Source organism: Citrus sinensis, chromosome 4, assembly GCF_022201045.2.
Source record: "Citrus sinensis cultivar Valencia sweet orange chromosome 4, DVS_A1.0, whole genome shotgun sequence".
In the NCBI taxonomy this organism is placed as follows: domain Eukaryota; kingdom Viridiplantae; phylum Streptophyta; class Magnoliopsida; order Sapindales; family Rutaceae; genus Citrus; species Citrus sinensis.
Genome location: NC_068559.1, coordinates 17,790,931 through 17,817,810, shown reverse-complemented (window position 1 = coordinate 17,817,810; position 26,880 = coordinate 17,790,931). Strand labels below are relative to the sequence as shown.

The 26,880-nt window shown below is 33.1% G+C and overlaps 4 protein-coding genes, 1 long non-coding RNA gene and 1 other non-coding gene across 9 annotated transcripts; 4 read left to right on the top strand and 2 right to left on the bottom strand.

The window, feature by feature from the left end:
- The first annotated feature begins 139 nt into the window (after positions 1–139).
- On the top strand, positions 140–6,737 carry LOC102621304 (CRAL-TRIO domain-containing protein YKL091C-like). 2 transcript variants are annotated; one of them, XM_025100436.2, is made up of 6 exons: positions 140–292; positions 5,129–5,332; positions 5,505–5,766; positions 5,868–5,904; positions 6,021–6,237; positions 6,328–6,737. In XM_025100436.2, the coding sequence occupies exons 2-6, from the start codon at positions 5,225–5,227 to the stop codon at positions 6,442–6,444; spliced, it is 741 nt and encodes a 246-aa protein (XP_024956204.1). In that variant the 5' UTR covers positions 140–292; positions 5,129–5,224; the 3' UTR covers positions 6,445–6,737. The 2 variants fall into 2 exon arrangements, with proteins under 2 accessions (XP_024956204.1, XP_015387701.1); XM_015532215.3 differs by lacking the exon at positions 140–292 and having other exon boundaries at positions 4,992–5,332.
- Positions 6,738–7,495: 758 nt separating this feature from the next.
- On the bottom strand, positions 7,496–12,277 carry LOC102622085 (pentatricopeptide repeat-containing protein At5g50990). Of its 3 annotated transcripts, none has more exons than XM_006485015.4 (4): positions 12,089–12,277; positions 11,075–11,686; positions 10,067–10,992; positions 7,496–9,907 (listed from the first exon to the last, which is right to left on the bottom strand). In XM_006485015.4, exons 3-4 carry the CDS (start codon positions 10,176–10,178, stop codon positions 8,391–8,393), a joined length of 1,629 nt encoding a protein of 542 aa, XP_006485078.2. In that variant the 5' UTR covers positions 10,179–10,992; positions 11,075–11,686; positions 12,089–12,277; the 3' UTR covers positions 7,496–8,390. The 3 variants fall into 3 exon arrangements, with proteins under 3 accessions (XP_006485078.2, XP_052296060.1, XP_006485077.1); XM_052440100.1 differs by having other exon boundaries at positions 10,067–11,002; positions 12,089–12,273; XM_006485014.4 differs by lacking the exon at positions 7,496–9,907 and having other exon boundaries at positions 10,623–11,002; positions 12,089–12,256.
- Positions 12,278–13,717: 1,440 nt separating this feature from the next.
- On the top strand, positions 13,718–14,077 carry LOC107177795 (uncharacterized). Its single transcript, XM_015532231.1, has one exon. It carries the CDS (start codon positions 13,718–13,720, stop codon positions 14,075–14,077), a length of 360 nt encoding a protein of 119 aa, XP_015387717.1.
- A 194-nt stretch (positions 14,078–14,271) lies between these two features.
- LOC107177796 (protein FAR1-RELATED SEQUENCE 5-like) lies at positions 14,272–15,426 on the top strand. Its single transcript, XM_015532232.1, has 2 exons — positions 14,272–14,764; positions 14,870–15,426. Exons 1-2 carry the CDS (start codon positions 14,272–14,274, stop codon positions 15,424–15,426), a joined length of 1,050 nt encoding a protein of 349 aa, XP_015387718.1.
- Positions 15,427–18,557: 3,131 nt separating this feature from the next.
- Positions 18,558–20,618, top strand: LOC127901918 (uncharacterized). Its single transcript, XR_008054250.1, has 3 exons — positions 18,558–18,908; positions 20,096–20,235; positions 20,361–20,618. It is a non-coding gene; the product is annotated as an uncharacterized LOC127901918 (long non-coding RNA).
- A 4,712-nt stretch (positions 20,619–25,330) lies between these two features.
- LOC112499061 (small nucleolar RNA R71) lies at positions 25,331–25,434 on the bottom strand. Its single transcript, XR_003066588.1, has one exon. It is a non-coding gene; the product is annotated as a small nucleolar RNA R71 (small nucleolar RNA).
- Positions 25,435–26,880: the final 1,446 nt, after the last annotated feature.

The following is a 26,880-nucleotide window of genomic DNA, read 5'->3' as shown; positions in this document are numbered from 1 at the left end:
AGCATGATCAAATTCCAATTAAAATAGTTAAATAATAGTAGATGGCCCGCGGGGAGCACGTGTGAAGACGACTTTGAAGTTTCGCATTAAATACATATTATAAATATTTTAATGAGCTTCTGTTCATCTCTTCCAGCTCGTGGTGACTTTCTTTGGATCAAACACCATTACCAATATTACGGCATTATCACCAGACCAGCACCTCATTTCTCTTCATTATTTCTTCTGCATGCGGGCGGGCGGGATAATTAAATTCGGATCATTTTTTGGAATCCCATGAATTAAAAAAAAGGTACGTTAAAATTAATCACTGATGATTTGGTTTTCATTTCTTGCATATATATGTTATTTTCCAGAATCAAATGAGCATATTTTTTTTTTCCTTGTATTTCTTTTAAAACTTATTTAACGTTCGTTTCATATACTGTCGATTGAAATATAAAGCTTTCTGAGTTCTGACGATTAAATAGGCCCCCAACAAGTCATAGTAGAGGCTCTTCCATCGAGTATATGTCTTATGTTTGCTGAACTGCTTCTAACTTAGTGAAGAAAATAGTTTATATATATATATATATATTAAAAACTGCAAAAACATTGTTGTTATTTAGGGGCAATATGTAATTAATTAACCTTTTTTCCCTAGTATTAGCCGATCTTATTATGTGGGTAAAAAATTTGATGGGAGGGGATTTTTGTATTCGCATAAGATGTGTTTGAAACAGGCGCATTGGCTCAGTATGTCGGCACATTTGATGGCTCCTAAAAGTGGGACTCATAAATTAAATGATACGAGTCTCACGTATTTTCGGGTCTATTATAGAACCTATCGGACCTGCCAATTTGACAGGTGTTAGGTGGTAGGCCGATCTCTACGTAAGTCTTTTTTAATGATCCTGTACTACATTCAAGCCGAGACAAAGAACAATGTCTCATATCTTGCCCATATCGTGGGCTATAGACATGAGTTAAAACTTGCTGTGAATTGACCTAGTTAAGGGCTTATGTCAAGAATTTTATAAATTAAAAAAAAATATATCATTTATAATTTATAAGCATTCTTTGTTATTTATTATGTTGTGTTGTTAGTATTTTATATATTGAACCATTAGACTATTATATATTGGATAATCATTCTTAATTTAAGTTTTTTTTTTTAACTTTTAACTTTATTAAAAATACTGTTTAAATCCAGAATTTGTCATCCCTATCCTCACAAAAAACGAGAAAAATAAAATCTGCATAAATTTATTTTACAACAAGAAAATACCATTCAAAACATGCATTGATTATTCTAAAAATTTAATAAATGTTTATTAAAAAATTAATATAATATTACTTCAATTTTAAACTGATAGTCATTTATAATAATATTAGATGAAAGTTCATCACAAAATGAGATCTCAACTGCCGGCAGTAATATCGGTGATAATTAATAAGGTTGGCCGTACCTAGCACCTACGAACTGAGCACCAGCCAATTTTGGCAACCATCCGGAAAATGGAGATAATGAGGTGACTTTCATGTACGAAAAATTAAAACTCATACTATAAATGGTAGAAAAATAATACCCTACAAATTAAAGGCACAAGATTCATTAGCAACTACATTATTTTGTTTGCTTAATTAGCGATCTTTTCGGTCTTTGTTGTTGTTTTTTTTTTTTTTTTTTCAAAGCAAATGGGAATTTCATTAATCAACATTTAGTTAGATATACAAGTACGACCACAGAATAATACAAAAAAAAAAAATTCCATAAACATTAGGATTAATTTACAACACACCTGCATTATTTTTCAAGTGATATTTTTGTATTTGATTTAAAATCAATATCAATATTTGATGAATTTCAAAATACATTTGGTAGCTTATTTCTAAAACAATATTTAAAAATGAAAAAGTGAAAATATATTTGTTGTTTATCTAAAATTACGGAAACAATGAAAGGGAATGACGGAAAAAAATTTATTATAATGAAAGAGTTTTAATAGATTTAACTAAGAAAATTTATAATTTACTTATTTAAATTATATATTTATTATTTGCTTAATAGATTTTAAAAATAAATTAATTAAATTGAATATAACTGTACAATTATTTTTTTATTTTCTTTATAGTCTTTCAAATTAATTTACTAATTATCACGTAATTATTATTATAGTGATAAGGATGAATTTAATTTTTTTTTATTAATTCATATGAGTGTGAAGTAATGTGATCATAATTTAAATGCATGTTTACAGTATTTTATGCTGTGTTTACTTGCTGAAGTGGGAGTGAGGAGTGTGGATTCCTCCCACTCTAACTTTTACTTCTTCTAAATGGGAAGACAGTGGGAATCCCACTCCGTGGGCCCCATCCATTTTTGGAGTGGGGAGTGGGAGTGGGACTCCTATTGGGGGAGGTGGGAGTGGGAATCCACTCCCACCTCTCTCTTTTTTACCCTTTTATTTTTTTAATTTAATTTAATATTTTATAATTAATAAAATAAAATAAATATTATTATATTTATTTGAATAATAATATTATATTTAACTAAATAATAATTTACATTGATTCTAAGTTAAAATTATTTTAAAATAATATTATTATATTAATAGAGAATTAATAAATATAATATTATTATATTTATTTTAAAAATAATAGTACTATATTTATTTAATATTATTAATAATAAATAGTTTATTCTAAGAAAATATTAATTTTGTACTAAATAATATTATATTATTATTTTATATAATAATAAATTTAATATAATTATATTAAATAAAATAAAATAAAATAAGGTTTCATTTTGTATTAAAATTAATAATTTATTGTTCATAATTAAGAATATTAATAATTATAATAAATTTACAAATATAATAAAATAAATATTATTCATTAAATATATTTTTTATTAGTTTTATAATTAAAAACTATAATTCTTTAAATAATGATAAAATTATAATTTGAAACTATTTACTCCCAATCCAAGACAAAGTAAACACATAAATTAGATTTTGATCTCTATTTCATGCTTCCATTCCAGTGTAAGTAAATAACTTACTCCCACTCCCACTCCCACTCCACACTCCCAATCCTAGAATTCCCACTGCTCAGAATTCTCAATTCAATCCAATCCAAAAAGTAAACGCTACCTTATTGTATATAATTTATTAATTATAATAAAATATTTACGTGCATTATTTATGTGACTCAAACTGTGGACCCCATCCATTTAAAAAGTATTTATTGCATTAAAGCACGTGGGACCCACGAGTGGCAGGACGCGCAAAAGCGGTGAATGCAAAACGGTTCTACATAAACGTCAATTTGTGTAATTATGTCTAAATAAAGGGTCGTGTTAATAAAAATGAAAACGATTTATTTTTATAAATCGTGTGGAAATATTAAGATACAGATAATATTTATTTATTAATAGTGTTAACTATATTAATTCATTAATGTATTTAATATAAAAATAAAAAAATTGATTTAAAAATAGTAAATATATCAATATTATTATAAAAATAGGTCATAAATAAATTAACATGATGTAAATATAATTTGAATAAATTTATAACATAACATGAATGTGACACTAGTATTATATTATATATATTCATTTTATTAAACGTGTAATCATCTTGAAATGGTCTGATACAAATACAATACAATTATTTTATCTTCTTGTGCAATGTCTATTTATTAATCGTTGTCGATATTTATCAACACGAATACAAAAATGTCATATTCTATCTATATCTTATAATTGTATCTCTAACCTATTTTACGGATTCTAGTCCAACCAAATAAGTTTTACACTTTCCCATTTTCATAAAACATAATATGACTAGCAAAATTTACAATATCCACTTAATTTTCTCCTTTAAGGCATTGTTTGGTATGCCTTAAGAGATGGGGAATAGCTTCCTACTTTAAGTAGTACCTTTATCCGCCTCAGAATTAGGGATGGCAATGGGCACCGCCCGCAGCGGGTTTGCCATTACCAAATCCAAACCCGCACAAAATTTAAATTACCAAACCCACCCGCAACCCGCAGCGGGTTTTAATTTTTTTACAAAAACCCACCCGCAGCGGGTTTTAACAATTACCAAACCCGCAATGGTATCCGACGGATTTTTTGCGGGTTTCCGTATTTAAAATCACAAATGTTTAATATATAAATTTATAATAATAACCTCAAATTCCATATAACATACTCAATTTTATATTTAAATAATGTAAATGAAAAATTAAAATTTCCACATCAATTCAACACAAATTCTCAAATTTAAGTATAAATTACACAAATCCATTTAAAAAACACAAACTAGTATCTAAAAATAATAATTACATTTCATATTATCATTTAAAACAAGCTCCAAGAGAAGATATTCATTTCATTCACCACCATAAGCATCCATCCAACACAATGCCTATAATAATAATTAAGATTAATATTTTCAAATACTAATTCGAAGGAAAATGCCTTTAGTTTTCTTTAGATTATGACTTTAGAATAGGATATAGGCCACATACACACATACACAACTTTGAGCCTTTGGCTATTTGGTAATTTAATTAATGACATTATTTTTTTTATACATTTTAAGATTAAAATTAAATTAAAAATATTTGAAAAAAATATTGCGGGTTTGGTGGATATCCATGCGAGTATCCACCGGATATAAAGTTAATACCAAACCCACCCGCATCCATGTGTGGGTTTTAATTTATAATACTAAACCCGCCCGCAACGGGTAAAATTACCCACAACGGGCGGGTTTTAGCAGGTGAGTTTGGGCGGGTTTGCGGGTTTGCGGGTACAATTGACATCCCTACTCCGAATAGACATAACTCCAGTTGATTTCAATAGCTTCCAGATTGTAACTCACGTAATTAAACAGCGACACCTACTGCGCATCTACTTCATCACCTACCAACATTTAATTAAGTGACGGGTTCTTCCCCAACTACACGTTCAAAATGACACAAACAGAATTGAATTCGAACACATGGGTGATAGCTAGCTTTTCGTTGTCACCTTCGATAAGATTTTTGCAACTTAGTCCACTGTAGAAATAGTTACAAAAACTATAGGGTCGCTTTCTCCATTATGTAAATATTTTTCTTATCTTCTTTTCAGGATTTCTATGTACATATATACGCTCAAGGAGGGCAAAGTTTTCTGAAAATCTCTGGTGAAAAATCTCAAAAAAGAGAGTGACCGTGCTAGCATTTGATGATGATGATGAGTTGTGAGTATATGAAAAGCAACATTGACGAGAAGGAGGAGACCAAAATACGTCTCATGAGAGCCCTTGTTGAGAAGCAGGATCCCTCTTCCAAGGTATATATTATGAAGCAGGAGCCATCATTGTTGTATTAAAAGTGTTGTTTAGATGCCCTGACTGGCCGTGAATGCGCCTTGCAGTCGCGGTCACTTAAGTTCTAAGTAATAAGAGGTTATAAGAGTTGGTGTTTAGTGTCATTAACGTGGTTCCTGATATTTTGGTGTGCAGGAAGTTGATGATCCGACGCTAAGAAGGTTTTTGCGGGCTCGCGACTTGGACGTAGAGAAGGCTTCTGGTATGTTCCTCAAGTACCTGAAATGGAGACAGACTTTTGTTCCAAATGGTTCCATTTCTTTATCAGAGGTCCCAAATGAACTTTCCCAGAACAAGATGTTTATGCAAGGGTTTGATAAGAAAGGACGACCTATAGCTACAGTTCTTGGTGCAAGACATTTCCAAAATAAATTAGGAGGTCTTGAGGAATTCAAGCGTATGTTATCACAGCTTTTGAACGTCTCAACTCTCATTTGATGAACTTATATTTGTCCTCAAATTTTGAAAATAACTAGCTGCTTCTTGTTGGACTCGCAGGTTTTGTGGTCTATATTCTTGACAAAATATGCTCAAGGTACCAACTAAAGTTTTTTGTATAGCCATGGCATGACTGAGGGAAGCAGATCAAAATGAACTGTTGAATAACCATAGACTATGATCGTATTTAACATGAAAGTATTGATGTAGCAGGATGCCACCTGGACAAGAGAAGTTCGTTGTGATCGGAGACCTTAAAGGGTGGGGATATTCAAACAGTGATCTCCGAGCATACCTTGGAGCTCTTTCCATTCTGCAGGACTACTACCCAGAAAGACTTGGGAAGTTGTTTATTGTGCATGCTCCATACATATTCATGACAGTATGGAAAATTGTTTACCCTTTTATCGACAACAATACTAAGAAGAAGGTATGGACTTTGTTTCGTCAATGGAGCTAAGGTGATTTTGTCGGAAAGGAGTGGTTCACGATCTTTAATATGTTTTCTCAACCTTTGCAGATAGTATTTGTGCAGGACAAGAAGCTAAAATCAACTCTGCTGGAAGAGATAGACGAGAGTCAGATACCTGAAATATATGGAGGCCAACTGCCTTTGGTTCCCATTCAAGAGACATAAATGATAAAATGTTGCAAAATCGTATGGCACATATGGGCATGTTTCGATCTGCAAAAATGCAACATAAATCTGATTACAGATTTCGTGGAAAGAGTCTGTTTTGTTGATAACGGGTGGAGACAAACTCTTTTTAACATGTTAACTGGAGACAAAATCATACCAGGGATTTAACAACTTATGCATACAGATGAGAAAATCTCACATTAAGGGTCTCCATTGTCATTGTATTTCCGTTTTAGAACACCTTGTTTATTGAACTAATAAGCAAGCATGATTCCCTGGGTTAGATATCAGATTCATCTTAGCCATTTTTCTCTTTCTTTTTGTTCCCTTTTACGGCTCATGTATTTCTATTCTAAGCCTTGTGTAAGAACACACAATGCATGTACTTATATATCCAAATTCCAGCTTGATTACCCTCCCGCAGGTCACATAAGACCGCAATTGATGCACTTGTCAGCACAGGAGTTGCAGGATCAACGTCCATCAGGTTGGCCTCAAGGGAGACTATGAAAGAAAATCTACCATTAGCAACACTTAGCGTAACCATCAATACTAGAGATTGTGAAGCAAGGCATGATCAAATCTGACCACCTGTTAAAGTTAAGAATAGCAATGACTGCTTGTGGGGTCAGTAAGTTTTAATCATTAATGAGTCATGCTCGTGACATGCTTCCACTGAGGGATCATTCACGCTTGCCAAAATTGCTAGGGATCGAAACTCTAAACTCATACCAATATTCTGTTGGAGTATGTTATTCGGACACAGTATTAAAAATTTCACTGACTGCCACAACAGCCAGAAAATGAAACAAACACATGAAGAAAGTACCGAAAAATAACAATAACACACATTGCAAGGCAATCTACTTGAGATGATATGAAGTACGAGATGGCATAAATTGAGCCTTGCCATTCATGTGTCATTCTGGCAATGCTAATTAACTTCATCAAAAACTGCGCAGGGATTAAGATTTTTGATAGAAATAAAATTTAAGTTTCACATTCTTATTAGAAGGAATATAAGTGGATACTGCACAAAGAATTGAGCTCAATTGTATACTTTGTATTTAGGTTTATTCAAAAATCAAAATGTTACATGGTTAGACTTATTATCACAGTACAGCGTTTCACGTTTATGGAACATGAATTACTTCTCACCACACTAGGTCCCAAATGATTTCCACAAGGAAATTACATTACAACAAATTCATGATTAGGAGTTAGATTAGAAATCCTGTGACGAGAAATCTGAACTTGGCAATATAAACATCCAATTGCGAAAATAACCTTTTAGTTGTTGGTTTCCATGAAAACTGCTGTTCACCTGAGTTGGACAGCATACCATTCCACTTGAGCCACCTTCAGTAGTTACTCTAAGCTGTTATCAGCACTATTTTCTCTGTAGCTATTCTAACAAACTTCCCTCTTGGTGAAAGCATGTGATCAGCAACCTTAGTGATCAAGTTCAACAATTAAAAATCCCCAAGGAGTTTCTGAGATCTGAGTTCTTACTTCATATGCTTGTGCATTTTAGCTACAGCCTGAATATGTTCCCATCTTAATGATCCAACGTAATCACATTCTTACAAAGCCTTTGTTATTTCAATCCATTTTGCAAAAGGAGTGGAATAGGAGAAATAGCCAAGAGCAGATGCTTAACTGCCAATGACAACAGGAGCAGCACCTCAATTACTTCAAGATAAAAGAAAAGTTTGCAATATTTAGGTTATCCAACTGGTCAAGTGCATGTTTTCTAAGTCTATAGGCATGTCTAGCAAAAACAGTTCGCTGACCAGCCTCAGAAAGGTCTTAATATTCGGCTTTTCGGAATGTGGCTCTGTGAAGCAACTCCCCAAGAGATCTGTCCTGCATCCATTCTCCAAAAAATTCAGAATCAAAGTTCAACAGAAAGATAACTATTAACCAAGCATCTGGGGACTTGACTACCAATAGTCTCCACAGGAACATAAACCACCTTCAAACCGGTGAAAACGAATCCGATCCCTTACTATAATTACTCTTCTTAATAGCCTTGAAATCATCTTTATCCAACTGTGACAGTCATGACAGATCCGTAGATTTTTTGAAATCCTTATTTCGGTGCCCGGGCTTGTTTTAAGGATTCCATAGGCCAAAGCCAACTTTTCACTGTGATGATACAAATTTCCCTCCTTTTCCTCTTCACAGACATCCATCAAAACCAATTCTGTTGCAGGCAAAAATCCCTCTGACTTGGTCCGCTGGATCAAACTTCCTAATATTTTGTCTATTGCTTGAGCTTCTGGATGGGATCTATCACCAGCCTTGAACTGGTGAATGACACCTGCCAACTCCAACCAACTCTTTCCCTGACTTTTACGAACTCCTTTCTTTTTCATAATTTCTCTTACATTCTCAGCGGTATCCCATCTTTTTAGATAGCAATACATATTTGAAAGCAAGACATAATCTCCACCCATGAGACGAGATATATTGGCAATGGCAACTTCACCCAATTCCAGTCTTTTGAAAGTTCTACAAGCACTAAGAAGGGCCCTCCAGACAACGACATCTGGTTCCATTGTCATAGAAGTAATCAAACCATAAGCCTCTTCAATATGTCCAGCTCGACCTAAGAGATCAACCATTGCTCCATAATGCTCTAGTTGCGGCTGAATTGAATAACGACTTCTCATATGATCAAAGTATTTGCAACCCTCTTCAACCAAACCGCAATGGCTACATGCTGTCAAAAGTCCAAGGAAGGTTATAGAATCAGGTAAAACATTAAACATCTCCATTTTTGTGAATATAGCACTTGCATCGGCAGCAAGTCCATGGATTGCTACCCCGCTAATCATTGCATTCCAAACGGAGACATCATTTCGTTGAACAGTATCAAAAACTTCTTTGGCCATTTGAATTTTACCGCATTTTGAATACATATCTATCAGGGCTGCACTCAGTATGAAATTCAGTTCAATTTTTTTCTCAATAATCAGATTATGCACCCAATATGCATGATTAAGAGCTCCAAGTCGTGCACACCCATAAATGACGGATGCAAAAGTAAACTTGTCTGGTTCAACTTTCGAGCTAAGCATCTCCCTGAAGAATCTCAAAGCCTCATCAAACCGTGCATTTCTAACAAAGCCTCCAATCATAGAGTTCCACGACACCACATCTTTATCTGGCATTTTGCAAAACACCTTCTTGGCAACCTCACATTCTCCAATTCTCATACAATTTTCAATGATTATGTTCATAGTAACCAAATTAAAGTCCGAAAGAGAAACTTCATCTAGAATTCGATTAGCAAGACCGAATTTATCACAATGCTTATAAGCTGACATCAGAGAAGCAACAACTGATGGGTAAGTTTCAAAACCACATTTAATAATTCTAGTGTGGGTTTGACTCACAACTCTAAGTTCCAAGTTGCACTTACAGGATTCAAGAACACCGCAGAGGGCTCGATGATCTGCATGATCATGAAAGAAACAGTCAAAACTACAGCTCAAGGAAGCTTATTAAGTGGACACCCTTTTGATAAAATGCTGATTAATAACAAGTAATAGGCAAACAAGAGTGGCACAAGAGAATAAGAAAGCGAAAAAGAGAGAGATAGTGAAATGGGCACCTTTACATTCATGGTGTAAGCCCTGAGGCCACGAGAGTGAACTGCGGGAGCTGGTGGATTGGATTGCCATGGGAGACTGCCTACTAAGCATCTTCATTCCATTTTTCCTCATACTTTTTGGCGCTTTTTTCTCTCACTTCGTTCTTTCTGCTTGTATATGTTATGAGAAGTGGAAACTGGGCTGGGCATTTCCACAAACTGGGCTTTCTAAGCCCATCTCAGATATGATTGGGTTTCTTTTGTTGGATTAGTCCATCTGTATCGTGGTGATGCCATAGAAAAAAGAAATAATTATAGAATGACAATTTATTGTGTTTGGTAGATGATGAATGACTTTTAAATAATTTTTTAAATAAAATTAAGGGCTTTGTTGTAATTGTAAATTATAAGTGGGTGTGAATATGAACACGGAAAGCAAAACGGAACAAAACAAGCCATCTAGTGGGTGTGGATGCGAGCAAGATCAATTTTAACTAATTTTAAGCCTAATTTTGTACTATGTTGCTGCAGTTTCAACTCTTGCTCTTTAAGTCATAATCTCAAACAGCAGGCCAGGTGATAGCAACTTATAATTCCCTCAAACAAACGAAATAAACATATGGAAACCGTCCAAGAAGATCAACTTCAAAGTCACAACCTCCTCAACAATGATCAATATCTTAAAGTCCATGCAGTGCACAGATAAGAAATGATTTACAGATGATATATTGAAAGGTTCAAAACAGCAACCCTTTTGCTGATAAGTTCAAAGATGAAAATGTCTCCTTCTTTCAAATTCTCATCCTCCACAAGTTCAGTCATCGATAGAGCAAAGCCACCATTTTCTCTCCAACAAACGTTCATATTCATAAACTTGTGTCTTTCATTAGAAACTCGCACCTCCATAGATTTGGCATCCCTGCTCGCAAAATGTTTAGCAAAGGTGGCTGGAACATACTGCACAAACATAAAACTATTTCAAATTCAAAAGAAACTATACAGTCAACAGTGTTTATTCAAAGAGCTTACCACACGATTGTGCGTTATTGAACTTGACGGCAAGATGATCAATGATGTGGGATATTTCAGATTCAGTGATCTGGCGATTTTGAGCACTCTCTTGCTTTCTACTGTCGAAAAAGCTCTGTGTTTTTTGGAAATACATATTCCCATTTCTGTAAGTAAATCCCACAAATTATATTCAATATCACCACCACCACCACCCCCACCATCATCTGACTCATTTTTCTCCACAAGCTCCTCCTTTCTGCACTTCTTGATTTGTGGCTCACACTCACGGTACTTGTGCTTCGCTTTGAAGTTCTCAAAGGAATAATTAGCAGCAGATTGACGACTTCTTTTGTCAAGCTTTGAACCTTCTTCACGCTTGTAATTAATCTCACAAGCGGTGAAATCGAATATAAGAACACGAAAATTTGAATTCTTGCCATACTTGAAGATCGAAATGTACCCGGCAGAGACTGAATAATATTTTGCGAAATCATACCAGCCATCATCAAACCAAACACCCCCCTCATCTCTTTTCAAACGTACTCGCCAAGGACGACCATTAGGTACAGCAAGGGTGGCATCTTCAGAAAGTTCGTGCCCAAAATCTCTCACAAACTTTGGTGGAATCCGCTGCATATATCATGCAAATATTGTGAACTGAAATCAGAATTAGGCAAGAAAGAAACTGAATTTGATTGTACCATTAAGTTTGAATTTCTATCAGGATTAGGCAATACATTTATTGAAAAAAACGCTACAAATAGGCAGGCCTTGGCGTCTAGGGTAATTACTTATTAGATGAGATTTCTCATTCCCGTGCGAACCTTTAAAATAATTTTAAACAATACTACGAACAGGGGAACTGAAATAATAAGTTTCAGGATGGTAGTGAAGCAAAGCCACGCAATCTAAATACACAAAAGTGGTTGAAACTTGTTTAAAGGCTAGAAGAGGGAACTGAGGAAAAGAACTCCGTGATAATCAAATCAAATAAAGAAGATGAAACAAAAAGCTATAGAATTAATTAATTACCAGCTTCTTGTGTTCCAGTGAAAGGGGAAGAATAACCTTGAAGAACTGCGGGGGACGATAAGCCATTGATTTGTTCTGTTACAAGATATGAAATCATGAATCCATTTTGACTTACCCCTTCAAGTTTTAACTGCCCATCTGCCCCAGTCAATTTTATTATTTTTTTAATTGTTCTTATGGCAACATTTTAATTGGTAATTAATGAACATTATTATAATCTGTTTCCGGTTCTGCGTAATTGTTGTTTTTTCTTTTGGGTGTTTTTTTGTCTCATTATTGTATTTAAATTTTATCTCACTATCAAGAAACTTCCAAGTTCCATGCAGTCAGTGGAAATTATACATATACGTGTAGAAGTCAATTGCTGCTTTTTTTTTTTACCGTACATTATTTTAAGTTACAACAAAGACAAATTAATATAAAATTAAGAAACAAAGTAGTGGATGTGTACGAATAAGTGAATTTTGCATAATTATAAGTTGGGTTAGCTTAAGTTACATGTGATGTAAGAAACATAAGTGACCTGATTAATTAAGTTACCAACGAGCAACACGTGGTAATAAGGGGCATTAAAAAAAGAGTGCTGCTATTTAGACTCAGAGAAGACAAAAAAAAGACAGAATCGGCAGCACATGCCGCCGTTTCCTGTCCTCTCTCTCTTTAGAAAATGAGCATGCGTGAATTCAGTTATGGGCTCACAATCAGTTTAAAAAATTAAATTTAACATGGCGCGTGAGCTAATATCAGCATTTAACAATCAAATTTTTTTCTTGTCCTCTCTCTCTCTGCATCTCTCACCTCTCTTTTAACTGTGCATTTAACGGAGCCATATTATGCATTTAACAAGGAAAAATCAGTTTCCTGTCCTCTCTATCTCTCTGCACCTCGCATCTCTTTTAGTTGTTTATCACACAGCCAATTTTTGCATTTCCAACCTTGCTCGATTTCAGCAACCAAAAAAAAAAAAAAAAGCGGCCATAAGGAAGAAGCTAGATCTGAATTTGCAAATAGAGGCAACTTGATAAAATTAGTATTGATTAATTGGTAAGTTGGTGACTCTCATTACATTCAAATAAAGTTTTTGTTGTGTTCTATATATTTAAATGGTTAGAATTTTTAACTTAAATTGTAAAAATTCGTAAATTTGTTCTTTTTATATATTTAAATTGTTAGGATTTTTTTAATTTAAATGGCTGGAAATAATGGAATAAATTATAACAATTTCTGAATGTGTTTGATATATGTTAGGATTTTTCTTAATTTAAATGGCTGGAAATAATGGAAAAATTATAACAATTTCTGAATGTGTTTTATATATGTTAGGATTTTTCTTAATTTAAATGGCTGGAAATAATGGAAAAAATTATAACAATTTATGAATGTGTTTTATATATGTTAGGATTTTTTTAATTTAAATTACTGAAAATAATGGAATAAATTATAATAATTCCCAGATGTGTTTTATATATTTAAATTGTTAGGATTTTTTAATTTAAATTTATGGAGATAATGGAATAAATTATAAAAATTTATGGATGTGTTTTATATATTTAAATTGTTAGGATTTTTTGTTACTGGACAAAAATGTTATATAAGTTTCTTAATACAAATGTTAATTATTTTGTAGAAATGGAGAATTTGGAAAATGAGCATGCATTTGAAGAGTTGCAAGAAACAAGAGCTAACGATGTAGATGAAATTGTGCAACCGAACAAATGTGAGCCAACTCTTGGAATGTTATTTGATAGTCATGAAGAACTGTTTGCATTTTGCAAAACTTATCGTAAACAAGAGGGGTTTCCTGTGAAGGTTCGAAGTACTAAGAAGGGGATTGATGGAATTGTAAAATATGCGACATTTGCATGTAGGCGTAGCGACAAGTCAGAAAGTAAATCTGCTAATGTATTGAAGCCGAAACCGAATGTGAAAAATGGTTGTGATGCAAAAATTGGAGGTTGTCTAAATGAAGATGGAAAATGGGTTCTTTGAACTTTAAATCTTCAACACAACCATGGATTGAGTTCGGACAAAACTAGGTATTTCCCATGCAATCACATAATTAGTGCAAGTGCTAAAAAGCGAATTAAAATGAATGATTGTTGACAAAACAAGGCGATTATAGCTTGAGGAAGGAGATGCTATGGCGCTTTTAAAGTACTCCCAAAAAAAGCAAGCACAATGTAATGGTTTTTTTTAGCATTGATTTGGATGAAGAGGATCGATTAAAGAATGTGTTTTGGGCAGATCCAAGGAGTAGGGCAGCTTACAAATATTTTGGAGATGTCATCACATTTGACAGTGCATATATAACCAACAAGTATGACATGCCATTCACGCCCTTTGTCGGAGTTAATCACCATGGACAATCTATTTTGTTAGGATGCATATTGATTTCACGCGAGGATACAGAGACATTTACGTGGTTATTTGAGGTGTGGCTATCATGCATGTCTGATTCTCCTCCTTTTAGTATCATTACAGATCAAGACAAGGCAATGCAAAAGGCAATTGAAAATGTTTTTTCTACTACTAGGTATCGATGGTGTTTATGGCACATAATGAAGAAGGTGCCTGATAAGTTATGGGCTTTTAAAGAACATGAATGTATTATATCTTCCCTGCTTTCTGCTGTTTATGATTCACTGAGTTCTGATGCGTTTGAGGAAGCTTGGCATGGCATGATTACAGAATATAATTTATGGGATAATGATTGGTTAAATGGTTTATACGAGAAGAGGCATCGTTGGGTCCCATGCTATTTAAAAGACTGTTTTTGAGCAGGAATGTCAACAACTCAGCTAAGTGAAAGTATGAATGCATTTTTTGATGGGTTTTTTAACTCAAAAATAAATTTGAAACATTTTGTGAAGCAATATGAAAATGCATTGAGGAGGAAAGCTGAATTAGAATGGCAAGCAGATGCCAAGTGTTTCAGTAAAAGGATACCATGTGTATCAAGATATGAGATGGAGAGGCAAGTTGAAGAGGTGTACACCATTTCCAAGTTTAAAGAATTCCAAGAAGAATTGACTGCTCTGATGTATTTTGATATATTGGATTTTGTAGGATCAATATATAAAATAATTGAATCATTTGGGCAAGGTCGGAGAGGCATCTTTGAGGTTGTTTTCGAAGAAGCTGAGTGTGAAGTTAATTGTATCGGTTCAAAATTCCAGTTTAGGGGGATTCTTTGCAGGCATGCCCTTGCAGTGCTGATACGTGACTTAGTTGAATTACTTCTAGAAAGATACATTTTATCAAGGTGGAGGAAAAATGTGAGGAGATGCTATAGTAAGGTGAAAGTTAGTTATGGTGTGCAGAATTTGTCTATCCAGTAAGAAAGATATGAAAAAATGTGTAACGCTTTCAGTGAGGTTGTAGACATAGCCTCTGATGATGAAAATAACTATAAAACGGTATTGGATTGTATTGAGAAAGCAATGAAGGATCTGCCCAAGCAAATTCGCTGTGAAAGTGTGGAAAAAACTAATACTCGTGGAGCAAGTTGTAGCAGCAACAAATAAATTCACAGTGAGAGTGTGGAAAGAACTGTTACTGGCGAAGTAAGTTGTAGCAGCAACAATGTTCAACTTACACTAAATGATCCAGTAGTGACACGTCGTAAAGGCCATCCACTTTGTCTAAGGAAAGAATCTTTGATTCATAAGAAATCCGTTCAAAAGAACAAGGCTGCACAAATAATAAGGTATGATTAAAAGAAAAGATCTCTTTTCTAATTAATTTGGTCTTAGTTTAATTTTCTTTAATAATCTTGTAGGGTTTACAAGAAAATGCCTCCATCTTATCATGTGCCTAATGAAATCTCCACACGAGGGAGCAACATAGCCACGGTAAATTTTGTGAATTTTGTTTTAAATTTTCTTTTATTTCGAGGATATGTAACTAAGTATAAGATTGACCATATGTAGACGTTACAAGAAGAAAATATTATTTACGGAAATCTCAACCAATGCGGCACTCTGGGCTATTATAATGTAAGAATTAAATTATTTAAATTTTAGTTTTAAGATTTTTATATAAATTTTACATATATTTTATTATTTGATTAGGTACCTATGTACCCATCCCAATTTTATAATTGGCACACAGTAAGTTGTTGTTTACAAGTCGTTAATGTATATTTATATTTTAATATTTCTGTAATGTAATATGATGTTTATTTTTATGTATTATAGCAACCAGTCCCATCGTATACTTCGCAGTTGCATTATTCTTCTCCTTTGATGACCTTTCAAGGATCTCAAAGTGAGAATTTCCAACAGTTACTATAGCAGCAGCAGTGTAATGAAGATAACAATCATGATGCTTGATTTGTATTTTGGTTTTAAATTGTAGTGATGGAATAATGTTTTGTGTTAAATTGAACTTTAAAATTTTGAAATTATGTTAGATTTGACTTTAAATGTTTGAAATTGTAGTGATGGAATAATGTTCTGTGTTTAATTAAACTTTAAAATTTTGAAATTATTGTGATGAATTAATGATATATGTTAGATTTGGCTTTAAATGTTTGAAATTGTAGTGATGGATCAATGATATATGTTAGATTTGGCGACTTGTGTATCATTGCATTATTGTTGTTTCTTTTGATACACATAATATCTCTAGACATGCATAGGGTTTAGAGGAAAATGTTATTCTTTCTTACAGTTAAACGTTACAATTTATACATAACAATCATTTTGTTTAAATTATTTAAATTTATACATAACACGAGGTACAATTTCATTTATGCAAAATACATATAGCAATGATTATCCCTAAAATACAACATACAATAGATAATATAGGCAGAATAATACAATCATTTTTGCCTTTATTAGTTTGCACAACTTTGTTGCATGTAGGCACTTCAGTGTGCACCCCCTTTTCGAGTGTTTCTACAATAAATTTTGTAGTTTCTAACATATTGGATGTCTCTGGCAATTTTTCATGCCTTTTTTTGTAATTATTGTAGGCTATTTCGGCATCCAACAAAGATTTATGAGATTGATAAGAATTCCCTTTGAATCCATTTACTTGCATCTGGCATTCAGGCCAATAATTGTATATGCCGGCTTTCGTCCTTTGAAAATAACATAACAACTTTGAGTAGGCATTTGAATTCTACATTCGAAAAATTTAGATCAAATATTATATGCAAAATGCAAAAACATTAGTAAGAACTGTGTTACTTAAAATTAGTAATAAATTTAAATTTCTAACCATGCATCTCAGGATATAGCATTGCAAGAAGGAAAAGTTAAAAAGTTCAGTAACCATCTTCTTAATATGTATAAAACAAACAAATCATCACTAATTATTTCTTAAATTAAACATTATGTAAAATGCAAAGCTAATATTCAAATAAAATATTATGCAAAAATTTGGTGCATTTCAAAGCAAAAAATTATCACAAATAAATATTCTAGACAATGATGCTGGAGAAATTTATGCTAAGAAACTTGCTAACTTTGTCGAGAAGCAATTGAAGTCTGCAAGAATTGCCTCTATAAGTTTCATTCATAAATATTCTATACTAAATTTTGAATGTACATTTTTATTTAATATCCTTTTGAATGCGCGGAGTTATTGTAACTTGACTTTTCTTAAAAGAGTTAAAAGACATGTCTAGAATCTTATGTTCATTTATTGGTAAATGAAACTGCCTGTATTCTACATATGTCCCATTTTAATGGACTCTTCAGCAGTGGGCATTTCAAAGCCAAAAATTATCACAAATACAATATTTTCCCAAATCAACTTATCATACAAAAATTATCACAAATCATGTAATTAATTTTTTTTCTTTTTACATAATTATCATTATTCCTTTCACACAACTATCATACACAAATAAAATATATCACAGAATTCAAAACAAAATATTATTATTTTTAATTATTTGACAAAAATTGATATAAAATATTAATTATGTAAGAATGAGAAATAGAGAGAGTTAAACGAGACCTTAATGATGACTGAAACGGAGGGGAAGTTTGTTCATTTTTGGTTGTTTTGCTGGTGGCAGCTCCGTTGTAGATCGATCGTCAACAGGCGTTTGGGGATGAGTTTTAATTCTTCCTGCAACATTGGATGGTGATGGGGATGAAGTTAACGAAGGGAACGAAGGGAGTGATGGGGATAGAGTTAACGAAAGGAACGAAGGGAAGGGATGAAGTTAACGAAGTGCTACCGTTTCCAAACGAGTGGAGGGGATTAAACAAATATGGAGAACGAGTGGCTGAGGAGGGAGGAGATCTTGCTGCATAACGTATAAGGAAAAAGATAAAGGAAGATATTTGAGCTGCTTTTCCATTTTTTATTCTTTATTTTATTATTTATTGTGGTCCTATGCATTTCCAAATTGGGCTAAAGGAACGCATGAAACGGCAAGCCTACGCTGTCATTTTTGTCATCCTTTAGTCTTCCTTTAGTTTGTTTATCATTTCTCTTAAGAAAATTATGTTTAAGTTGGAAACCAGTTACAAAATGGGTCAACGGTAAAGTCAAACCTATGCTTTCCTTATTATAGCCGTTTGAAGCTCGGGCACTTATTAATAAAAAATTTGAAAAGAGAGGAAAAACTTCAAATTGAAAAATTTAAACGTGGCTTTTAAAAGTTCACATTCGGTAATATGACGACTTGCTTATTGAAGCTGCACCAGCTCCTCTCTGTAACATTATCTATGAAAATTTCATACATCTATATGATGGAGTTAACTGAACAAAGGTTGAAAAAAGCGAGAAAAAAAAATGGTTTCAGAGTTGTGTTCGTTACTAGTACATAAAGAAATGACGGGGAGCTGCGGTTTCAGAGGTTAGAGAGTGATTCAAAAATTTATCAAATATTTTGTTATTTTGTCTTTCATTGGGCTAATATCATTGATTGGTTTAGCATTTAGTTGAATATTCTCATTATTTAATCTAGCTTCAAATTCTTAAACGGCCCATATGCACCAATTGTTCGATGAAATGTCTGAATGGCATTTGCGAATCATAGTTGGCTAATATTGAACATGTTAATCACTTTACAAATTAATTTATGGATTTGAACTAGTTTGAAATAATTTCGTTACTAACAAAGTCAATATGATTTGTTGTTGATGAAGTGAGTATGATTTGATTATTAAGGTCAAAAGTGAAAAAATTCAGTATGATTTAACCTATTTTGGTGTAATATCATTTTAACATAGACATATGAATTGTTATCGATGAAGTGAAAATATTATGCAGTGGAACAAATAGTTGAGCAAGTGTTTGAAGTGTAGAACTTGTCTCTGGGGAAATACCTATACATAATGTTATGTTTTTATGGCATGTGCATATAGTTAGGATTGAAAAGAATGGGTTGTCATCCTAAAGCATGAGTATGTTGCAATTCAGGGATGAACGTGTTTGTTTTGTTTTTTTTTTGGTCTTATGTTTGAACATGTTTGAACAACTGTCAGCAGGTTTAATGTGAAAGACTGCTTTAAAAGGAAAACAGACAAAATAATATGTAGGGATGGAATTTAAAAGTTCATGTAGACAAATGGATTTGTGATTCATTTAGTAGAAATATGGTTTATGTTGTTCATTTTGTTGGCATAATAGGAAAATACAGTAAAATGTAACATTTTAGTCATTGATTGAGGACTTTAAATATAGTGTATTGGGTATAGATAACATATGTTATTGAACTTATTGGCTATGTATGGATATGGGTGGATTCTGATTTAAATTTTGTAAGATTGGCCTGGGGATTTAGAGCTTTTCCAATCTTTCAATGGGAGGAAACTGTAGTAGAAAGCTAAGTTAATGAGCATGGAAATGAAAGCAAAGGCCACAGTTCTATCTTACTACGAGAGATGGCCCTAAAATATTTACTATTATGAACAATGACTTGTGTTAGAATGATACTTTTAGTGCTAAGCACCATGTAAAGATAAGAATTTGGGATATATAAGATGAACAATGCTAATATTTTTTTCAAATTCCATCGTTATTCCAACAATGTTGCCAAAGATGTATTGCTGATAGAGCGCCAATGGAGGCCGGTAATGATTCAGGCAGTTTATCTGCAAAGTTACATGATCCATCAACATTTATGGCACCTGAGAATAAAAAAAGAGGAGCTTCTTGCAATAAACACTTTATTGGAGAATGTGAGATTTGAACTCTTTCAATTACTTTGTACTTCATCTTTCTTGAAATTTCTTTATTTGATTATCTTTCTTCATACAGAATTTTATAGAACGTTTTGTTTATGTAAATTGTTGATATGTGTCAGTCCAGTAGATAAGAAGTTTGTGGGTTGCGTCCCAGGAAGCAAAGTGGGCAACTATTGTTGCAATGAGAAAAAAAAATGCTAAACTTTGTTGAGAGTAGAAGGATGCAGCATGGATAATTATGCTTTTACATTAATGTGTGTATATTGTGAGCTTGTTTATGTATCAATTAATTGTGTTATGCAAGTTTAACGCGATATGTATATAAAACATGGAACTTTTTATGTTATGGGTGTAAATTTAAGCACTATATAAATGAATTAGAATCGATGTAAAACTTATTTATATATGTATAACATAATATGTCTTAACTATTTATGTGTAGTGTCATAGTACACTAATGCTATTTGATTGATTGAATTAGGTTCTAACATTGCTTTATTTGATATGTTATATAATTAGGAAATGGCAAAAAATGACTTTAATATTTTTAACTTAGTTCCTGTAATATCATATGGGGTTACCCTGTGTAAATCGTTATTAACTTTTAATTAATATCACAACTGTAAAATTATGAGCACTTGGATATAAGAAGAAAACAAGTAACTTTGTTACATATTGATTTGAATTTGATGGCTACTAGAATTTCATTTGGGCCTGATAAACAACATTAATCTAATAAAGTATATGAACGAAATTCTGAATGGTTAGTCAAAAAAATAAAAAAAAAGCGTTAATTGATGAGTTATTCAATATATGTGCAGCATAATAACATTGATAGGATACCGCATCATGCAACTAAAAATGGAGTAATGGAGCACATTAATTATGACAAAATACAGTACAAGAAATTGGATGGACTACAAAGTAAAAAACAACAAATGAGACAAAATACAGTATAAGAAATTGGATGGACTACAAAGCAAAAAACAACAAATGAGTCGTCAAGTAAACATGAAACTGAGTTGCAGCAAAAGAAAATACATTATAACAAGTTTATCATCAATATAGAAGTAGAAGATTACTATATAACATATATAAAATTAAAGTTGTTACAATAAAAAGGCAATAACCCAATAGTGATAATATGATAAATAATGCAATAAGTTCCATATATAAGACAACTGAGCAACAACAAAATACTGATGGATACAAATTTTTTTACCCAGTCACTGCAAAATATCCCCAAAACAAAAGGGCCAACAATCCACAGCATTCAAAATAAACTACCTTAGCATATAACAAAACCAACAAAAGTTTATTGTGGTGATGCTTCTAAGAAACATAAACTTATGTGGAGCGGTCAGATAATTTGATCATCAACATAGACACAACTATCTTCTACCTCAGAATAGGCCCATCATGAGGACCAAAATTGAAAGGAGACCTGGTGGATAAGTACTCAATGATCTTGAGCACAAAGACACCACAGTCCCAAGATCTAGGTTTTTGCTGGGGTACACCGACAGTCAACCTAACGACGTCGTAAGGATCAGTGGAAACACGCAGTGTCAGACGTTCTCTGTGGAATCTTGAGCAAGCAATCAGCATTCAAGGCAACAATTCTCGCAAACAGCTGATCCATTGAATCATTTATTCGTTCGGTATAAGTTCTGTTTGAGGATCAAAGATGGTAATTTGCCTTTTGGCAAAACTTACTTCCGCTGCAACCCAGTATGTGCCACCAAAGTTGATGGGCATATTCAACTTCAAAGAGAAATTTGTAAACATTACATTTGTTGATTATAATCAATAGACTCTATGAGAAAGTATGAGAGACATGTTTAAGTTATTGTTCATCTACATATCATACATAAGGTTGATCAGATTATGTCAAGCACATACAAAATACAAGACAATAATCTCCGATTAAATAAACATACTACGAAATATATGCTAATGAGAAACAATTACATAATATCCTATAAATTTTTAACAGAAACAAATATCTTGGTTTTCACCAAATCAATAAGTTTTGTAAACGTTGGCATCAATGCGGAAGGCAGTTAAATTGCCACAGAATTATTTCAATTAATAGTTTCCAAGTGCCAATTATAATATAACAATTTTGTTATTCACTGTGCATCAAATTTGTCCTATTGTGTGTATAATGTCCTTTAAATTATATTAATATGACAAGAAGTATATCGCGTAAATTGATTACATTTGCATATTAAATTAGAATGACGTTGGTGGATAGATTACAACATTATCCACGAATAATAATGACAATATTATGATGCACGTGGAGATTATGCCACCCAAAATATTAACCTTGGATATAGAGATAACTTGCCTGGTCAATAGCCGACCAAGGTCTCTCCCCCATCATGAACCTATTAATCAGATAATCATCAAACTATAGCTTGTGGATCATTCTGCATGTTGTTTGCATCTCCGTCCAAATCCCGGAAACACTTACCTGCAATGAAATGACACCCAATAATTACCCTTTATATATATATATCAGAACAAGTGACATGTGATAATACACGTCTAGAAAATAACCAATTAATATAATTTTCTTTTAATGAATGATGTTGTGAACACCTACTGAGCACTGGAAAACCCTTCTAGTAATTATGTGAATATTCAAGTCATGTAATTTACATTATATAAGATAACAAAATATCCTTTTGTCCATGCTTAATGATAAACTAGAGTTCTCAAATCTGTAATATCTACTACCTGAATACAATATTAAGCTTTGTTGTTTGGGAACATTTTAATTTATAGTTCGTTCATGTACTATTTAAAAGATAAATTAACTACTCTCATGTAATACATCAAGATATATAATGTTACTTGATTATCGATTGATAGTATTTCTAGACTATACTAAATAATAAGTATCTATTCTTTTTATCTCTCAACTAATAAAACATTTCTTCTATTTCTATGTGCACTTGTTGTTGAGTGTTAGAAAATGTATATTTATAATGGAGAAAATCATCATTTTATACTTCAAGTTTTACTATTATTCATACTTTTATGTATTTAAGCTTCTTGTGATTTAATTATGCGTGTTTGATTTTAATAAAATATTTTATGTATTTTAGGGGTATCATGGTCATTTCATAATGAACGAGAGCTCAAACGATAAAACAGACATCACTTTTGGACTCAGGACAGTCGAAAACCTTAGGAGGAGCATAAAAGAAAAAATGACACTGTTCACATGTACGGTACTATTCACATGTACGGTACTGTCCATGTTACTGTTCACAACACTGTTCACACATACGGAATGATGACGTGGCATTGACCGATGATGTGGCATTGACTGATGAGGTGTCACGATTCCATTGGAGAAAAATCTTATGCATTGTTGATCGGTGACGTGGCAGCATGTTAGTGGACCAAAAATCGCGCATACGGTACATGCATATACACATGATTTTTTTCAACTAAACCACAACACTGTTTAAGCCGGTTGACCGTTCAAACCGCGTACTGTTGACTGATGACGTGACGCAATCCTGAGCGTCCAAACTATTTTTAATCCGATGACCATGATTTACTCAATGTATATATGAAAAATGGGTCTCTTCCCCTTAATTTGGCATCTTTGAATCCATTTTTGGGCTCCATTTTATGTAATTCATTCTCCATCTTATATTTTCTACGTATTTTAATAAATTCTCATTTTGCCCTTAGTTCAATTATGAGTAGCTAATTTTCTTTCAAGCATGGGTTGAAGGTGAAGTCTCAACATGTGTCATGGGCTTTATTTGATAAATTTATTTTATCTTTCCCTCTAATTTTTGTGGACGTTTTGACTTTTCGTTGATAAATAATAATAATATTGTCTAGATATCGCCATGGTTTCATCGGCTCCTTAGTACAAGTTTATTATTATTTGGCACGATAAGCCATTGACACCATATTGATTAGAGTGTAGTTCATGAGGTGTGAATTTCCCCCTCATGATTTAATTGGCACTAATAAGGAATATTTAGCCCATGGTGCATGTTGATGAGGATCCAGATACCCAAGTGCTTCATTTCAATAGATTTCTCTTCAATTTATTCTGGCCATTTTAATTTAAACTTTAGAATATTCCAAATCATTTTCACTACAAATTCATCCACTAATTTAGAAAATTAATTCTACACACAATTAAAATCGATCTCCTCATGGGATCGACACTCGTCACCATTGATCTATTCTACAATAGATTCGTGCGCTTGCGAGTTCAATAAAATTTGCACAACAAGTTTTTGGCGCCGTTGCCAGGGAGGTAAGTTATTTTAATTTGTAGAATTAAGTTTTGTAAATAATTTCTTTTAATTGTTTTCTTGTAATTGTTTTTTCTTTCTTATTTTAAAAAAAGAAAAAAAGTGAATTTACATTTTAAGGTAAGAATTTCTTTTCTTTTTCTCTTCTTTAAAATTCTGTAATTTAATTTTCAAGTTTTTTTTTCTTTGTAATTTTTGTTTATCTTGCTAATTTATTTTTAGTTAATTTCACGTATTTTGTAAGTGTGTTTTTATAGAAAGGTTGTACGTTGTAACAGTATAATAAGGTTAGTATCGTAATTTTTCATTCTTTTTTTTTATTTGTTTTGTTCCTATCTTTATTTTTATTTTTTATTTTTTTTGCATGCATGGTCGAAGGTCATTAAAGATAAAAGAGAAATGGATTTGCAACAACAACAACCACCACCACTGGAGATGCCATTTAAAGACTACTTTAGTCCCTTAGCTAATTTGAGCACATCATGTATAAGATACCCAAATGTAGTTGGTTGGAGTTTTGAGTTAAAACCTAGTGTGCTAAATTGTCTCTCAACATTCTATTACCTAGAAAATGAGGACCCATATAATCATTTGAATGATATTCATGTTGTTTGTCAAACATTTAAATATGAGAATTTTTCAGATGATGATGTTAAACTTAGACTATTCTCGCTTTCTTTAAAGGATCGAGCTCGTTTATGACTCAATACATTGCCTGCTAATAGCATTACATCATGGGAACAAATAGTAGTAAAATTTTGAATAAATACTTCCCAGTGCATAAAACCAATGCTATTCGCAGGGAAATTTCAGAGTTTACCCAGAGAGAAGACGAGCACTTTTTCGAAATGTGGAAGCGTTTCAATGGGCTACTCTTGAAGTGTCCACATCATGGGTACAAGAAATGACACCAATGTCAATACTTTTTGGAGGGATTATTGCCACATGTGCAAGAATGGCTAATTACAACAAGTGGAGGAGAGCTAATATCAAAACGTACATTAGAGATTTGAGAATTCTTCCAATGACAAACGGATAATTCCCAACAACAGAGTCGATCACTTAGGAATACTAAAAGAATTAAGGGAGTAAATAAGGTTCACATGGGCGAGTCAAGTTCGGGAATTAAAGAAGTCGAAGAGATGGTTGAAGGTCTTTCCCGATAAATAGCATCGTTAACGACTGCTAAATCAATAGAACCACATGACCATGACTCATACTCGGATCAAGCTAATGCCATAAGTGTAATGATAAAGCCATCAACTTACAACCCATACTCTAACACATATAACCCTGGATTGAGAGACCACCTCAATTTTTCATGGTCTCAAGGATTCTAACAGAATGGACCAGCAGCTCCAGCTCCACAAGTGCAACCAATTCCTCAAGTTCCTCAAGTCTCTCAGCCACCATTTAGACCATACAACCAGAATCAGAACCAGAACTACTCTCAACCCAGACCATGAGAGGATGCATTCCAGAATTTTAGGAATGTTACTCACTCCACGATCGAGCAGCAGAACCGCACCATTGATGAAATACGAAATGAGATGAGAACAGGCTTCAACTTACAAGCCCAATCAGTTTCAAGCCTCGAGAAAATGGTAGGACAACTTGTTTCTTCAATTCAGACCTTGGCAATGACTGTTGAGAAAGACAAGTTTCCCATTCAACCAGTGCCTAATTCTAAAGGAGTGCATGAAATACGCACTAGTTCACCACAGCAGCACGGAGAGGTCAAAACCGTCATGACCTTACGAAAAAGGAAAGAAGTCGACAACAAAGTGGAGATGCCAGTGACAAAAACAAATCAAATTGTACCTGTAAATGCTGATGACTCATCACCGAAGGAGAAATAAGAAACCAACCCACGAGAATACGTTCCCAAAACACCATTTTCTTAGAGATTAGCTAAAGGAAAGAAATGAAAGTACACAGGTGAGATTTTTGAAATCTTCAAACAGGTAAGTGTTAACATCCCTTTACTTGATGCTATAAAACAAGTTCCATCTTATGCCAAGTTTCTTAAAGACGTTTGTACTAAAAAGAAAATATTCATGTTTAAAAGAAGACATTTTTAATAGAAAACGTTAGTTCTATCCTCCAACATAAAATTCCTCTAAAATGCAAAGACCCAGACTCCCCCACTATCTCATATAGTATAGGGAACTACACAATTGAGAATGTTTTGTTGGATTTAAGAGCTAGTGTAAATTTGTTACCTTAATCAGTGTTTGTGAAACTTGAACTGGGAGAATTACACCCAACTCCAGTGGTGTTACAACTTGCAGATCGGTCCACGAAAATATCCCGTGGTATTGTGGAGGACTTTTATTGTAATTAA